We start from the raw sequence: 17961 nt of genomic DNA, 5'->3' as shown, positions 1-17961 counted from the left end.
AAATTAAGTTTCATCAGATTTGTTGGCCATATCCTTGACCTACACAGTGCTCCCTCAGTGGTTTATAGTTAACCCAGGAAGATCAGTTTCAGAGCCAGGTAAGAAATATCAAGTCACTCTACAGTCAAGTTTGCTCACGATCAGTTACAGTTGCAACAGTAAGGACAAAAGCTTCAAATATGACAAGGAAAGCTGTTTAGAGTCTGCTCAATACTGCTCTTCATTTAAATCTGTGCAGGTTCTCATTGTATGAAGACTTGTCCTGAAGGAAGCTTTGAAAGGCCTGRAGTCCCCCTCAGCTGCACATGTGGAGAGAGAGCAGAGCTCCAGAGATGACATGTGCCAAGCATGGATGTGGCATGAGTCTGCCTAAAGCGTCATGAGGAAAACCCTGAGGACAAGAGTATAGTTAAGGCCCTTCTTCAGATTTCTTTGTGCAAGCCTTCCTTTGGGCCCACATTAGCACTGCCCCATTAGCAAGTTATCAGTTCTTTCCTTCAACATGAGAAAAACAACTTCCATAAATAAAACCCACACCAATAAACAAGGAAAGAGGACAGGGAAAAAGACAGGCTCATAAAGTTCACCTGGCCTAATCCTCACCTTTCTCTTGCTTCTGCCAGCAAGAGAACAGAATAAGTTTATTTACTACTCAGACATAATCTGTTTAGTACTATGCAACATGCTGACACATGTTAAAAATCAGTGCCATATACTGTCAAAATGCATCCATTAAACAAAGAATMCAATAATCAGGAGATGCCAACATCTATTGAAAAATCATAACCATAGGAGGAAGTTGCCTCTGTACTAAACCCCATTCACTATTTTTGTCGATGATCTAGCAGAATGCAAAACCAGTGTTGCTAAAGATAGTGGTCTGGTAAATAATACAGCAGACAAGGCAGAGGGAGTAATCTGGGCTGGTCAGTGCACAGCCAATGCAAACAGGAGGTGCAGTCATTCAACAAAATGCAAAGTCAGACACCTTCCCCCACAYCATGCAGGTCACATTAGGCATGGACAAGGACTTAAAAGTTGGAATATACTGGCACTTAACACTTCACTTGCTCCTAGTGTCACATTATAACCAAATGGAATCACTCTTTTGACCCACAGACTAAGAGAATTTACCCCTCATGTGGAAGTGGTGTTTTTTTTCTGTGGTTCACAGATTCCTTAGGGCACTTGAGACAGCAAATGAAGGGCAAAGCTGTACGCCACTAAGAGACTTGCAAAAGTTAAGAAAAGCAGGTTCTTGGATGTTGGCTTAAATGTGCTTTATACTTACTGTATCTTAACAAAAAAAAATAAAATTAGCAGATAGAAATGTCATTAAATGCTCTTAGTATAGAACATTGGCATGGGCAATAGTGAGACTCCCATGTGGTTGGGGTGTCTGGATTTTACAAAGCAATACAGAAACTGAAAAGAGAGCCACAGAAACCACTAAAAGAGAGAAAGTACTGTACACAGAGAATCTGAAAGGGCTCAGTTGGCTTCATTTCTTAAAAATAATGTGAGAGGTAAGGCAATTAAACAACATAAATCCCCTCAAAGGGAGGGACTATCAGTTATTAGATAGACAGAACAACCTAACAAACCAGTTGCTGGAACCTTAAGGCAAACTGAAAGCGAAACAGCTCTCCCTCCCACACACTTCTTTCTAGTTTGTGTTAATTAATAACTGCCAGAAACCAGTGCATCTACCAACCTTCAGATCAAGTTTGGCTGCTCTTTCTCATTGTCATGCCCTAGTAAAACATGTAGTATTAGCACATACAATTCTGAAGACTCTGAAACACAAATGCACAGAATACACAGAAAGTCAAACTAGACAGATTTATCTTTAAATTATGGACATGAAAATCCAGTCTTCAGCAGATCAGCAAGTTCACAATACATTTGGGGGAATAGATGAGAATTGGAGAGAAACATGGGTATTTGAGGGTTTCAGCTGCTCTCAGTATTAATGACAAATGAGTTCTTAAACAAAAGAAACATAAATTACAGTTAGGATATTTTTTGTTTGTCTTCAGGATTTCAACTTATCTTTTAAAAAGAACCCCAGAAATTTTAAGTTTTAACAAAAGGTAAAACTCTCTCTGATCATTTGTATTTACCAACTGTCCTCACTAGATTTTTTCTAATTCACTTCTTCTACAATGATAGAAAATAAATATACAGCATTTAGTACAAAGATGAAACAATCCCAAAGGCTTTGCTTTCTCTTATTCAATGGGAAATTACTAAAACTAACCCCTACCTTCCACAAATCCTCATCCTCCTAGACTGTTCCACGTACTCCTTCTCATCACAGAAACTCATCTTGGGCAAAGGGTAACAAGACAAGCCATTTTCTTACTGTCTTATTTTCTTACATTTTCTTACTGTATCTTTATTCTGAAGGCTGTGATCAAACAGCATCAACTTCTAATCATCCATCTTAATATAGCCATGTGCTCCACATGGACACCACAGCCAAATATTCCAAACAGATCACAGACAAACAAGCTGGTTATGCTGYATCTGCAAAGATCTGTCTACACAGCAGCCCTTCTGCTATCAGGCACAACTGGTTTGCAGGCCAAGGCAAGTCACTGCATGCATTAGCCCAGGCCAGCCAACACCAATATTGTTCCCAAAGTCCCCCAAGAACATGGAGCAAAATTCCTCCCATTTTCTCTTCCCTTTACACTAGAGCAGTCTATAGGCCAAAGCAAGTTTTCATGTGGTCTAAGTGCCCTGAAACTTGGTGGCGATTTAAGAATGCCACGTTTAACAGGATACCCCTTCAGCAGATGGCAGGAATACAGCCCTGAGCAAACACAACAATTTCAAATACACCCGCAGTATCCTACAAAAATAACAGAACAGAGATAAGTAAAGCACCAAGACATCAGTTTTTCTTTGAAAACATATATTGCATATATGATCTCTTTTTTGGCACCATACAGACCAGACCATGCATTTGACTTTTCTTTTACAAAAACTACAAAACACATTGATTTCTTGGAAACACGAGAAACAGGTCCTCCTATCAGCTGGGGCATTTAAAGCTATTTAAATCACAGTGAGGAGATGAGACCCTGCAGGTAAATTCAGMAATGTGCTTTCCAGAGCGAGGGTCTCTTCCCTCTGGTTCTACTTGCTAAGCTTTACCCTGGCTTAAAGCTGATAGCCTGTCTCATGAATATCACATAACTCTTCACGAACAAGCAATAGCCAGGACAATCCCAACCTGCTCTCTCTCCCTTCAATCATCCTAAGAGTCTCCTGACTGCAGAGAGCAAGTTAGCTGCTACAGAAAACTTCATCTGAAGTATTCCCTGCACAAAAAATAACACCCCAAACAGACCTCTAACCTGAGAGATGCAGACTTAACCCACATGATGAATGGAGGAACTATTGCTTCTTTACTATTTAGACTCTTCTGCAGCCTCAGCATGCCCGAATCTCTTGCCAYCACTTATCCTTGTGATTCAATTGTCTGTCTCTCTCCAGTATGCTACCATTTTGTGGAAAGCTTTCTCTTACAACCCTGACCCAAAAATGAGCAATCATTTTGACAGTCTAAATCTTCTAGGGGCAGGCTATCTTCTCTTTCCACAGCTGGCAAAATAGCTCACCAATACTGCATATTACTGCTAAATCAGCACCTACACTGTTGATTTTACCTGTGAAACCACAGATCAGATTTTACATGCTTTTCTTAAGGCATTTAGCACAACCAACAAAAATTCAATGGGAAAAATAATATACCCTTTATATTGCTTCTCTTTATTCATGGTTCAGACAGGACTCATTAGTTTCAAGAAAAAAATCTTGTGGACACAAGGCAAAGCCTCTAGTAAATGTTTTTGATTTAAAACCACCCCAACTCCCACTCCCTTTAACCGAAAGTTACATCTTGAAGTATGTGGAATAGATGAGTGTGTTTGAAAGTTCATGGTGCAAAATAGAGGAGGATGGCAAAACCTCCTCAGATTTGTCAAAAATATACAGCTATTCCACTCTTTACATAAACAGAGTCTTCTCCCTTCCCTTTTTCCTTTCTGCTTCCATCCACCCTGCAACAAAATCAATATATACGAACAACAGCAGCAGTTTTGATGATAGTCAGTGATCCTTTTTGGCATCAGTCTGTGACAAAATCGTTGATTCTCTATTTTTAAATTACATCATAGCTGTGTAAAATATGCAGTGACATCCCAGCCGTGAACTCTTCATATCCGCTGTCGATACCTCAGCAAGATCCAGAYTGCTGTTGCAGCAAGTGCCAGGCCTGGCACAAGAATGGCTGCTAGAGGAAGCCCACCTGATTCTCCATCTCCTTGATGACCCACAGGGCCATTCTGTGGCTGCAACTACAAGGAAAAAAAAATATTTGTGTCAGAACCTATCACAGGAGAGCCCATAGCKCTGTGTCTGGACTAGGTGTTTCTGTAAGGATGTTCAAAATTGTTTCCCCAGGTACCTGCAGACTCCACATGGGGGAGGGTTAAAACAGCTTTGGATGGACTGAACTTCACTGCAGGGCACCCAGCCACTACCAGACACCTTCATGTTTCTCTGATGTTTTCTAAACTAGAAGTCAAGTGGAGCAAGACACACCTCATGAAGCAGGAGCAACGACACACACATACCCAATCATACTTTTGATGCACTTGCCACCACACCATTTCCTGCTCTCTTTACCAGGAAAAAGCATCAATCATTCTCACGTTTTTCTTTCCTGCCTTATACACTGGTCCAAAAGATTTACTCCTTTGCTAAGGTAATAGAAAAGGGATCTCAACCCACCTTTCCCCACCAATATGCTTCAGGTAGTTTAGTATTTCTTTTGTCAACTTGCATGCTAGCTGGGGATTAAGGATTCATCTCTTTTTGTATCTATTTGTAAAATAGTGCCAGTCTAGTTAAACTATGGCAGGTCTCTTTCATATTATTGTAAAATCATTTATRTTGGAAAAGGCCTTWAAGATTACCAACTGCTAACCCAGCACTGCCAAGTCCAACATTAAACYAAGCACTACAKCTACACAAYTTTTAAATGCCTCYAGGGATGGTGACTCAACCACTTCCTTCAGCAGCCTGTTCCAGKGCTTGACAACCTTTTCAGTGAAGAAATTCTTCCTAATACCCAATCTAAATTTCCCATAGTGCAACATGAGGACATCTCCACTTGTCCTACCATTTATTACCTGGGAGAGAAGACTGACCCCACCTGGCTACAGCCTCCTTTCAGGGAGTTGTAGAGAGTGATAAGGTTTTTCCTGAGTCTCCTTTTTCCCAGGCTAAACACCCCCAGCTGCCTCAGCTGCTCYTCATAGGACTCGTGCTCCAGATCCTTCACCTACTTCATTATCCTTCTCTGGACACATTCCAGCACCWCAATGTCTGTCTTGTAGCGTTGGGCTGCACACACATTCCAACACTAAAATGTGTGATGAACTCTGAAACAAAAGGAGTTCTGTCTCCAGTAAGATTTTGGCCACTGAAACAAAAGTGGATAACTGAAGATTCTGTCTTCACACACAAACCTTTACCTCTGAGAAAGGAGATCAGTGAGCAAAAAAAAAACATACTCCATCAAAACAAAGACCTGTGGACTTCTCCAAATTGACCTCTTCCCTGATAGGGTTACAAAGTAACACAAGGCAATTACCGGTGAGGCAATGAGAGAAGGTCATAGGTCAAACAATTTTAAATTTTTTAATGCACATATYACACTGAGCACCTGGACATGGTACTTTCCTTCCTCATGAAATAGCTGCAATCATAGAAACAGTCTAAATAGAGACAGAAATAAGCCTAAGAAACAGGGTAAAACATACCCTGCGCTGAATTTTCAGAGACACGTAACAGCCTGCATTCCTGAACAGCTCCACAGCATCCTTGTGCCGCAAATCCTTCAAGTCTTTGCCGTTGATCTAGCAAAAAAGGAAAAGGAGAACCAGACACTGAGGGTAAAAAGAGCAAGTTTTTAATGATGCAGGCTAACATGGGAAGGATAAGACATAAAAATCTTTCACAAAATTCTGCATTTGGGGCACGATACTATAATCAGAAAGATCCAAAATTATTCATTCATTCATATTATGGATGTATTTTTACATGTTGAGACAGAACATAAGAAACTCCAAGCCAAAACACAGAGGTATTGAAAAGCTACCTAGAAGCAAAGTAGGAATATAAGACCACAGTTGTGTCAATAGCAGCTTCTAATGCTGTTGCTTTCCTGGAAACAAATCAAAGGTGTGATTCTACCAGCTAATGAAAATAAAAGAGCAGCTAAAGCAAAATTATTATTTTGCGTCTCTTCCCTTGTTTCTTCTTCTTCTATTGGTGCACCTTTGAAACCTCTCTGAGGGAGTGCTGTAAACACACATTCATAAGCACACTGATGTAGGAAAACCAACAAAAAATTATTTACATACGTATTGGCATCCACTTAAATGTGTTAAGATTTTTCTTAATTTAAAACAACATATCATGGCACTAAGTTTTATAACTGACTTGATTTCATTCACTAAGAGATTATATTCATCCTACATTTTTATTTTCATTCCCAATTACCCTTAATTGTATYCCCTAGGATCACATCCAGTGCCTGCATTCTCTTCACAAGTATGTAAATATTAAACTGTCGAGAAAAAGAGAATAATAGTCTCCATTTCACTTAGTATCACTTTCTGGATCAATACTAGGCTCCAATTAGTGCAAGGTAGTCTATGGAGGCTAACAATATTACACGTGCAACACAATAAGCAAGTGTAAAATAAAGTTAGGAGTATAAAGAGGTTGTGTATCAACTAGGAGAGGCTACTTTTTCACCCATCACTTTGTAAAGTTTATTTCTTGTATGATTGCCACCCATATGAAGAACCAGTGGGTGTGAACATCAGACACTCGAAAACACTCTTCTAAAAGAAAAAGCAGTCTTGTTATTCTTGAGGAGCTCAAATAAAGACAAGAATTTTACGGCCTAGAAGTTTTATAGACTAAAAATCCCCTGTGCAAAACATCAGAAATTACGGGCTACCAGTCAAAAAATGGAAACTGAAGAGGTGGAAAACGTTTATTTACACGTATGTAAATGATGATCCATTGTGAGCAAAAGAATATCTGATGGATTGTAAAACCTCTGAGAGGCAAGTCAGGAAACATAAACACAGCACCATGGAGCACTTCTATAGCAAATCAAGAAGGTGGAAGAGATAAGCCCATGTGTAGAGGCGCTCACCTCCCCAGTGCTCAAAGTTCTGCCCAGATCCCCAAGACAGTTCCTCTATGAAGTTTGCTTGGCATCACCGAATTCACCACAACCTTCCATTGTGTGCACTGYGATGGAAAACCTATCTCTCACACCACATCGCTGATCAAGAACACAGTGGGCAACAGAAGAAAGGGCTTACCGCTAMAATTTTATCTCCTTCTTGTAATCGGCCATCAAGGTAAGCTGCCCCATCCTTTTTGATCCGGCTGACATAGATGCTGCTGTCATTGGCAATGTACTGCTGATCTGTCCCACCAACAATGTTGAAGCCCAACCCTAAGGCAAGCCAAAGAGAAAGCTGATGAGAAAAAGCTCAAAGCTTCAAATATCCATGCTGTCTTTCTTGTTGGGGACTGCACCCTCCCACATTGTCYTGCTTTCTCCACCATACAAAAACTCACAGTATACAAGTCTGCATCATCCTTTCCAAATACCTTTCCACTGTCTAGAAAAGTTATTGTCACGAAACTGGTCTTGAAAGCAGAGGAGAGAAACTAAATGCCTGAGGACCCCAGATGCTTCATTACACAAAACATCTGTGAGCTATTTTCAGGTGAGTGTTGGAGAATACTGACAGACATGCCATCATTTCTGAGATGCTGATTCAGCCCTCAGCAAGAATACACTTCTTCAGCATAGCATGTAAAAAAAGAAACGTATTCTGCATTTCACATGAGGCTATAGTAAATCACTACCTTTGAGCTACAAGAAATCACCTCTGACAAGCATTTTGTGAGCTGGGAAATAGGGCAAGAAAAGGCGAGGAGCATTAGACCCTGCCTACAGATGAGGAAACAGGCAAGCAGAACTGTACTATCGGCTTGAGGCCACCTAGAGCTCAAGAAAGACTCCCCTTCCACATCTGAGGAGCTGCAACTGGTAAGCTTTGCCTCCAAGAATAAGATTAGCTTACATGAAGCTACTTCAAATTGTATACTTTGTTCTGTTTCATGAATTCAAACACTACAGGAAATAAAAATAAAGTTTGCAGATTTAAAGCAAAACAAAAAGAAACACACATACATTTAACAGAACTGATGTCCACTTCACATTTTTTGCSATTTTGTATTATTCTTTAGAGTAAGCCTCAGTTACAGACATCTAGCTGGATCCAGCTTCTGGATTAAAGTTAAGACTTCTTGTTTCATCAAAACCCAGAAGAATAAATTGAATTTAAAATCTGGAAACCCACAGATTACGAGAGTACATTCCCCATCATGCATGCAGCTRTGTTTCTCCCTAAATAAAAATACATGACATGAGACAGGAAAAATTCCCTAAGAAGCCTTCAAAGAAAAAAAAAGAAAGAAAAGCCAAGGAAAAAGAAAAAAAATCAAATATACAATCAAAGTAAATGGAAAAAAAACCAACTTTTTTTTTCTGACATAAACCAGTCATCCAAAAGCTATTGTCAAGAACAGCTGAAGGCAAATTCTGCCCATGTTCAGCCAGGCTGATTTATTTGTTTTTGCTTTTTTTTTAATTTTCTCTCGAAGTTGGGACTGGAGACCTTGGGAAGGAGAGCTTCAAATGAAAGTAAAACTACTCTGTGTCTGCTGGGAAGCAGCATTTCAAATTAGTCACAGGAGATCAAAGCATTTACAAAATGACTCATGCTATTTTAAGTGTGCATCTACAACTGGGAAGTAAAGAAATATTAGCAGCAATTTTGCCACACCTTTTTTTTTCCTTCCCTTCCTGGCAGCTTCAGACAAGTGAGGAAGWAAATGAAAGCAAGAGCAAATTAAAGAAATACTGATGTTTCAACTTGACTAATATCTAGTCCAAGAAGGTCCAGTTGTGCACAGTAATACACCTTTCAACAGAAACTGGAAAGAAAAAAAATTTTAGAAGCCACACACCTAAAAATTATTTGCCATARAGCAAATAAGCTAGGAAAGGGGGAGATCAATACTACAGAAAGTGTAAGGTTTAATCAACACTTACTAAAAAGCTAGAAAGAAGGAATCAGGGTTTCAGAACACATTTATTCTCTCTCTCATACATAAAACCYCTCAAATAGATACATGTATGAAAAAAAAGTATACACTTTGCAACTTTTTACCCACAACTGGAAAAATAATCAAGAGTCAAAGCTTTCATCAGCAGAAACAGATCTTCATGACAAGCTGGCAGCAGTTTGTGCTACACCAAGTATTCACAGGGCTTTTTCATTGTGTCTTTTGAGCACTTAAGACTTCCACTCTAGCTAAAAATACCTTCCCTATCAAACCTCAAGCTCTTTGCTATTCTCTCCCTTCCAGTTCATGCAGCCATAGAAAGAAACACAGCACAGCTGGAAGGAAAGGAGCAAGGGGAGGAAGAGAGCACATAGCACTAAATCTCTTGTCTACAAGGGACCAGAAACAGAACAGCAGAGCTTTAAAAGCAGGCTTTGGGCTAAACTTCTGACCTTCCCTGAGACTGCAGACCTCCCTATGCCTCAGCCTCTCTGAAACTAAAAAAATCCCTCAAAAAGGCCTTGAAAAAAATCATGACTGGCAGGATTAGGAAACAAGAGACTGAATACAAGAAAAYTTGACAAAGAGACATATACACACTGTCCTGTCACTGGAAATACATTCACAACTGATGCAAACTTTTGCCAGAAATGTTTTGCATCAGATCTATTTTAAAAGTTGCAGCCAAAACTGCAATTCAAGAAATTATAGTATTCAACTGTACTTCACAGGTAACAGTGTTTTGTTCCTTCCACAGAAATGAATAATAATTCACATGGCAAGTGCATCAAGGCCGTAAAGGGCTGTACAACCTTCAAATCAAGTAACACGGTTAGAAACCTATTCTGAAGATGCACCACCCATTCCAGTGACTGGACAAATGCTGCTCATGGTARCTACAGATTCACAGAATAAACTAAGTTGGAAAAGACCTTTGAGATGATCGAATCCAACCTGTGASCTAACATTACCTTATCAGTTAAACTGAGGCACTGTRCCTCATCAAGTCTTTTTTTAAACACCTCCAAGGATGGTGACTCCACCACCTCCCTGGATAGCCCATTCCAATTCCYAGTCACTCTTTCTGTGAAGTATTATTTTCTAATATGAATCTAAACTTCCCATGGCGCAGCTTGAGGGTGCGTCCTCTCATCCTGTCACTGGTCAGCCGTGAGAAGAGGCCAAGTCCCACCTGGYTACAGCCTCCTTTCAGGGAGTTGTAGTGATAAGGTCCTCCCTGAGCCTCCTTATCACGACTSCAGCTCCCTCAGCTGCTCCTTGTAGGGCTTATGTTCCAGACTTTCACCAGCCTTGTTGCCCTTTTCTGCACACATTCAAGTATCTCAACATCCTTCCTAAACTGAGGGGCCCAGAACTGGACACAGCACTCAAGCTGTGGACTCACCAGTGCCGAGTACAGGGGAAGAATCACTTCTTCCCTGGTCCTGATGGACACATTGCTCCTGATACAGGCCAGGATGCCACTGGCCTTCTTGGCACATTGTTGGCTCATGCTCAATTGAGACCAAAATCACAGCAGCCACATTCAAGACCATTCTCAACTCTGCCCTTTAACATTCCCTTACCTTAAAATTTAGGTTCCCAGATGTATGGAAACAGTCTTTTCTTCAGAACYGGCTTCATTTGGTACAATTTTCACTGATAATCACAACTTCATTAGCTTAAGCTCATGGCTATACAGGCAGGGCTACACACCTTTCAAACCAGAAGCCAACCTGGCGAGCAGGAAAGGCAAAGGGCTGCTCCCTGGGCTCACACTCTTCTGGSTTCTTATCACCAGCAAGGGGGCCACTAACAACTCCAGCTCTGCACAGTACCCACCTCCACCCCAGAGAAAGAAAAATGGCACACACGCCAACCATGTGGGCTCTGGGGAGTCCACGGAGCCAAGGCCAGCCAGCAGCCGCACCCAGCAGTTGTGCAGACAGAAGGGCTGCCACGTTTTCGTTCATGCTCGTTTTAATTAAATAAAAACATCACACACCAAAGTACAGGTCTAGCTCCAAAAGGCCCCCTGGAGCCTGCCATTCTCCATTGCCAGGATTTTGCTTCAGAGCTGTACATTTGGTGCCAACTTGCCTCACTTCTGAAAGGGKGATTTGAATGGCACCATAAATCCTGTAAAAATGCCATGTTTCTATGAGCACACACGCTGTTGTGACACGAAAAGCCAAAAAGATGCTCCACAAATTGCCCTATTCCCTCTTCCTTCGAGCCTATGCTTCTCTCTCACCACCCCAAAGCCTCTCAAGATCCGCTGCACGATGAACGCCAAGCTGACAGTACAGGACGTGGTCACTTGGGCATATGGTTTTCAAATGGCCCCTGACTCAGACACCCAGCACGGCTGGGCGCCCCGCGGCTGCTGCCTCACTTGGAAGCAACTGGAGCTCCACTGGAGACGGCAACTTCCTGGGAAAACCAGCGGAGAAACCAGAGGCGAGTTGTTCGCGGGACACCAGCTTCTGCCGGAGCCCCCGCAAGGAACCGACCCTGACCCGCCCAGCTCTGCCTCAGGCAGGGCACGGGTTTTTCCCGCACGCGTATCCGCCACGGCTCTTTCCAGGGGCACGCCGCGGCACGGGAGGCCGCTGGGGCCGGCAGCTCTGGGCGCTGCGGTTCCGTSCTGGCCGCCGGCAGCCTCCCGGTGCCCGCTCCGGCCGCCGCCACCCCGCGCTTCCGCTCCGGCCTCCCCGGGGGCCGCGCAGGCCTCGGCGCCGCCGCTGCCCCGGCCCGGGAGGCGCGGACCCGGCGCGGAGAGGCCGCCCCGCCTTACCTGAGGGTCTGCGGGTGAGGCTGATGATCTCCTCGGCGTAACCGCCGCCCGCCACGCTGCCGTTCATGCTGCGGCCTGAAGGAGAACTCGGCTCCAGGGGCAGCCGCTCTCGCTTCCTCGGCCGCCGCCGCTCCGCGGAGCGCTGGGAGTTGTAGTTCGCACGGCGGGAAGCGCTGGCGGCGGCGCGTCCCCCGAGGGACGGGGCTGCTCCCACCGGCGCTCACCAGAGAGGCGCAAAGGGAGCGGGCTCAGGGGAACCCAGCGCAGCGTCCTCCTGCYCCCCGAGCGGCATTCTGCGCCTGGCCCTGCCTTGCTCCCCAGGCTGGAGCCGGTGTACTCGGGAAGGTTAAGGAAAAGGCGATAGTACTCTGGGGCAGGCGCAGCAGAGAAAGGAGATGCATGTCCTGTTCCCAGACCTTGTCCTCAGAGCAAACAAAATCAGATCAGACACTGCTGGGCACGAGCAAAAGCCCAATGCAGGCSAGTAGGACAGAGAGCATCCATGCCAGTGCCGAGTTATCCTGCGATGCAATAAAGTGATCTAGATTCAGAAACACAAATGGTACGCAAAATCCCCATGCTGCCTGCCACTGCTGGGGCAAGAAATACTTAACTATGTCCTGTAGAAGGTGTTTGGTTTGAGAATTTGAGAAACTTCYTCAACTTCCCCAAAACTGTACAAAACAGATAACAGCAATGAAGGGCAAATTAGTTCAACTTGCTGTCTAASAGGAGCCACTTGAACCTGGGACTCTGCACCTCAGGGTTTATTGAACCAATAGATTATGTGGAAATAGGCAACAAGGAACTGAACTGAGACTTGCGCCTTCATAGCACCTTCAGAGTACTGGGACATTTCTAACAAACCACGAGAAATACCAAGTTTTTCATTGCTGTGTTGAAATCAGAAACAACAATATTTTCAAGGAGAAACAACAATATTTTCAAGGGATATTTTCCCCTTAGCAAGGGAGTTCACACATTTTATAAGACATAGATTCGATTTGTTGGGATACATGTTTGTCTTGCTCATATGGCCCAAGAAGAAATAGGAGAAAAGTGTACAAAAATGCCCCTATCCAAACCTCACTGAGCCTCCTCCTGAATATGTCCTGTTTTTTCAGTCTTTAAGCACAGAGAAAAATGGAAACTAAAGCATTTTATTACTTATTTTTTTTCCAAAACTGCATTTGCTAGTAAGCTTTCTAGTCTAAATTGTGCTTTCATTTACACCTCTGTCTCTTCAATATGCAGGCCTGTAAATAAGAACTCCCTGACTCTGGTGTTTCACTGTCTCAGCATAGATCTATATTTGGCAATTTAGAGCATACTACTGATCAACGATGGCAGGCCACCAAGGTGGCAACCTGAAATTTGTGCCACTCTTTTTGTATTTAAAAAGCAAAATAAAAAAGTCTTTGTAGGTACTAGTCGTGCAYAGATATTTTAAAGATTCTCAGTGTAGTGCTTGTGTTACTTTTTATTTCCATCTTTCAATTAATCCACACCTCCCTTGTCTCTTACCTATTCCTTGTTTGCAACACCTGAATTATGATTGTTATTTCTCAAAGGACACCACTCCCACTCCCATCCACCTCTGAAAAAGGTCTCTGGTTATGAGGAATAAATCTGGGGTGTTAGTCAAGGAGCAGTCATCTTGCCTTTTTACATAAACACGGGATTAGGTTTTCATAATCTAATCAAATCTATCCATTTTTTATCGTGACAATAAGCACAGTCTGCTGAACAAATAGTGTGTTACCTCATTTCCACAGACACGTATAGTTAACTATTTAAGGACCCATTTGCTCTAGATAAAAAGCTGTGGAAAACTCTAAATCACATCCTTTGTATTTCACATCCCATCACAATGTAATCRGCCCTTTTTGGATACAGGACACAATCATGATAAAAAAATATTACAGGAAAATGCATATTCTAAAAACATAAATTATATATTTGGGAGGCAGCAAGCGTTCATCATCATAATTTGCAGAGTCACCAACATCCTTCTTCCCAAATGTTCCCAAGTGTTGGAGTACTTATCCTGCCATTACAAAACATTTGCTAAAATTGTGCTCRCTTTCTAAATACAAATACTTCTTCYGTTAGCTGACAAGTGCATTATAGCCCGTTATCCTGAAAACCTATAAAAAGAAGTTTTCTCTGTAATCTGGACTAYAGACTTCTCTTCATGCTGATCTGATAGAAAGGTCTAGTTACTGCTCTAATATAAATAATAAAAATAAAACTTATTGAATGGTATTTCAGAAGTTAGACATATTTTATCTTGTGTTTAAAAAATGAAAACTACGCTTCTGTGTGGCACTCCATAGAGCTGCAGGGCCACATTCAGTCACAGCTGAAGAAACAAGCACTTAGTAAACCAAGAGAAACCCTCTGAGATAGTCAGATAAAGCATCTATCAAATATTGCAGGAATTCTAGGTGAGGGAGACTTGCAGAATAGTTYCAAATATTTTAGAAATCCAGTTAACTTGGGCAACTCCCCAGACAGCTCCTCTTAGTGACAATAAAATACACAGCACTTCTCAGAAGCAGCCAGCAGTCAACGCACTGGAAAATTCCCAGAAAATAAAAACAATCTGTTCTTGTGAAATGCCAGATTGCCCCTACACTGTAGGCATATATATTATGGTTCAGAAATGTAATGCTTACTGGTGTGATCTGGATATCCTTCTCCACTCTTTCACGAAAGACCCTGTTCCCTATGATCAGCCTGTCTCCTGAAGGGCTGCTCCCTGTAGAAGGCTGGAAGCATTTGTGAAACAGATACCTGCATCTCACTGTAATACCTGTTCCTTACCTGTTTGTGTGTAACAGATGTGAATTAAATCATAGAAATACAGAAGGGTTTGCTTGGAAGGAACCCAGCAGAGACAGCAAGTGCAATTTTTTCTCTTTGGTTGTTAATGAAGGACAGAAGATGTTCCCAAACATCACCCACTGAATTGAAGAAAACAATAGGTGAAGGAGAAAATTGAAGCAAATAATTTATCTACACCTGTTTTAAGAAGTTTGCATTTTTAAACTGCTAATATGAAGCATAAACATAATACCTGCAGTTTACTTAATTACATCAGTTTAAGAGCTCAGGGTACAAAGAACAGCATGCCTTACTACTTGCACTTATCACCTTGAAATAAAATAAACAGAGACAACATTGACGCTGCATTTAATGGTATCACATGAGATTAGAGCTGTTCAAAACCTGTTATTTTGGTGAGTTATCAGATGGCTCTGCTAATGGGAGATTCCCCCARGAGCATCCAGAACTACTGCTGATTTACTTGGACTCGCTAGCAGGTCCGTTTTCTTTAGGAATTTCCTTTTTTTTCAGTCTTTGAAACAACAGCCACATTCTTTGGAATTGGGCCTTCGCAAGCCATCCCATTATTTCCTGTTTATAACGGAAGGCAAGGAATCCTCCGAGGATACATAAAGAATAAAAAACAAATAGTGCTAGTCTTACTTTTTTTCTCTGAGAAGAAGTAGTCTTCCTGGCTGGAGGGGGTCCACTGTCAATGCTACCTCCAAATCCTTCCAATGCACAATAGGGAGGGGCCCAGCCATAATCGCAGTGACAGTTCTTACGATTGTTACACACTCCTCTGTCATGACACTTGGTCACGTTACAGTCATAGTTCAGCACTACAACACTCACACACGTCCTGTTGATACAAAGCTTATTTCTACCACATGGTGTGCCATCTTCCACAGCTCCCACATCTGCTGTTGGCATCCCTACGTGATAGTCAAGACCCCAACAATTTTTATCCCCAACAGGAGTTTGGACCAGTGTTACATGGCTCTGCAACAAAGGTAATTTGACTATGTTTTCACACTGAATCCTACCACATAAGATATTCTCAGTACTGCATTTTGTAAAATGGATATTATCACGAATACCACAATTCCCAAAGCGGTCACCTTGAGTATTCACTGCTTTGAAACAAGCCAAAGGAGCAACCCTGGCATGTTTGCCAAAGAGACGCTGGCACTGTTCACCATGGGAAGAACATTTTCCATGATAGCAATAAACACCACCATCTTCACAAGGCGCTCCATCTTGTACATATACATCCAGTGGGCACCGAGGGGAAATCCCATTGCAATACTCTGGCAAGTCACAGCTGCCAGTACTTGCTCTGCAGACTGTCCCTGCTGGAAGAATCTTACAGTTCTTGCAGCATTTTCCAGATGCACAGACCGAACCTGCAGTAAATGTACAGTTCGCGCGGCAACAAGGATCTTTTCTGCAGCTTGGTGCTGAACCACAGTCACATTGCTCTCCACTTTCTACTATCTTATTCCCACAGTATTCACGGTTCGAGGTGTAGAAAGTGCCAGGTGCTGGTGGTTGACGAAGGCAGGCGGCGCCAGTTCCAAGCAGGTCAAAGTAGTTTTTGTAGCTGCAGTCACTGAATGAATCGGTCTCAGCATTGTGTTCATACATAATGCATGTCTTGCGCCTGCATTTACAATGCGGTTTATCATGGCTCATCCCAAGATTATGGCCCAGCTCATGGACAAAAGTGATAAAAATTTCGGACAGCTTCATCTCAGTGAAGGAAATAACAGCCGATGCCCAGTGTTTATCACACACTGTCCCTATATATGCCAATCCCAGGCTGCCTTGAAACCACTGAAACGCAAATAAGTGAGCAACATCGTGGCGCAACCGTTGGTACAGGTTTGTCTTTCTCCATTGGTTAAACTGACCAAGTACACTGGGAATAGACTTACTAACATTTACAAGGTTGCTTTCAGTCCAGATCTCCAGTCCTATAAGAAACAGACGGACAGAAAGCTGTTTGTACAAGGTGTCTCCAACGTTGATGATTTGCATGATATGCTTCAAGACTTCAGCTTTGTTCCTGCCTGTCTTCACATACCGCACATTGTCCACGACCACTACTATCTTCACATATCTGATGTGCGTCCACCAGTCGTTCAGCATTTCGTTCTCCTCGTCTATCTTGGGAGCCTTGAACCACGGCAGCACAGCCTTTTGTTGCCGCAGCACCTCCGGCGTCAGTCCGCAGCCGGCTCCCTCGGAGCTGTTGGACTCCTCCATGCGGTAGAGGATGTGCCGAAAGGCCGGATCGTTGGGGACGGGCTCGATCTGGTAGGTATCATCCCCCACCCAGAGCACGCCGTGGAGGCCCCTGCCGCAAGTGCAGAGGGCTACCAGGGAGCCGGGGCTCCCCAGCACCTCGCCCTGGTAGAAGCAGTTGTCCCGCACGAAGGGGTGCTCCTCCCGACGGGCCCCGTCCCGGCCGTAGGTGACCAGGGTGAAGGGGCGGGAGACCAGGCCCTGCCTGGGCTGCAGGCGCAGCACCCGCGGCCGCCCCGCCACCTTGAGCCAGTAGGACACGCCCGGGGCGTCGCGGCCGAGCCGGGGGCTCAGCTGCCGCGGCACCGTCACCCAGGCGGCGCGCGGCTCCGCGGGCTGCGCCCCCCGGGCCCCGGGGCACCCCGCCACGCCCAGCAGGAGCAGCAGGAGCCCCGGCAGCGGGCCCATCGCGGCCGCTGGCACCGGCCGGCCCCGCCCGCGGGGGATACAAACTGCAAGGACCCGGCGCGGGCAGAACCGCCCGAGGCTCCAACTGCCGCCGTGCGGGCCGGGCCGGGCCCGCCGAGAGAGCGGCGCCCGCTCCCCGGGAAACGGTACCGGCGGCCGTGGCGCGTCGCCGAGCGTTGCCCGGGCTCCTCCAGACAGCCCTCCCTGCTCTTTGAGCCTCTCGTGTGGAGGAACGAATAAATTAGCCACCCACAAACACAGCTTTTAATGATCTTCATTTCAAATAAGGTACTTCTCCTGAGCAGGCATACAGCGATGAGAGTCCCCCGTTCAGCTTCACACTCCTTGTCACAGATGTCTCTGTTGAGCAAAGGGATCAT

The 17961-nt window shown here is 43.8% G+C and overlaps 2 protein-coding genes across 2 annotated transcripts; both read right to left on the bottom strand.

Moving 5' to 3' along the window:
* Positions 1–3759: 3759 nt before the first annotated feature.
* On the bottom strand, positions 3760–12425 carry SYNJ2BP (synaptojanin 2 binding protein). The gene is made up of 4 exons (XM_057366886.1): positions 12038–12425; positions 7419–7555; positions 5838–5933; positions 3760–4367 (listed from the first exon to the last, which is right to left on the bottom strand). The coding sequence occupies exons 1-4, from the start codon at positions 12102–12104 to the stop codon at positions 4227–4229; spliced, it is 441 nt and encodes a 146-aa protein (XP_057222869.1). The 5' UTR covers positions 12105–12425; the 3' UTR covers positions 3760–4226.
* A 2641-nt stretch (positions 12426–15066) lies between these two features.
* Positions 15067–17961, bottom strand: LOC130572420 (disintegrin and metalloproteinase domain-containing protein 20-like). The gene is given in 2 exon segments (XM_057364118.1): positions 15067–17613; positions 17616–17961. Coding segments are annotated over 2 exon segments (2616 nt in total). The 3' UTR covers positions 15067–15343.

Source organism: Malurus melanocephalus, unplaced genomic scaffold (genome assembly GCF_030028575.1).
Source record: "Malurus melanocephalus ecotype Western Australia unplaced genomic scaffold, MMel_1.1 scaffold_2, whole genome shotgun sequence".
NCBI lineage: Eukaryota > Metazoa > Chordata > Aves > Passeriformes > Maluridae > Malurus > Malurus melanocephalus.
The sequence above is the reverse complement of the archived record's forward strand: the minus strand, read 5'-3'. Positions and strand labels throughout refer to the sequence as shown.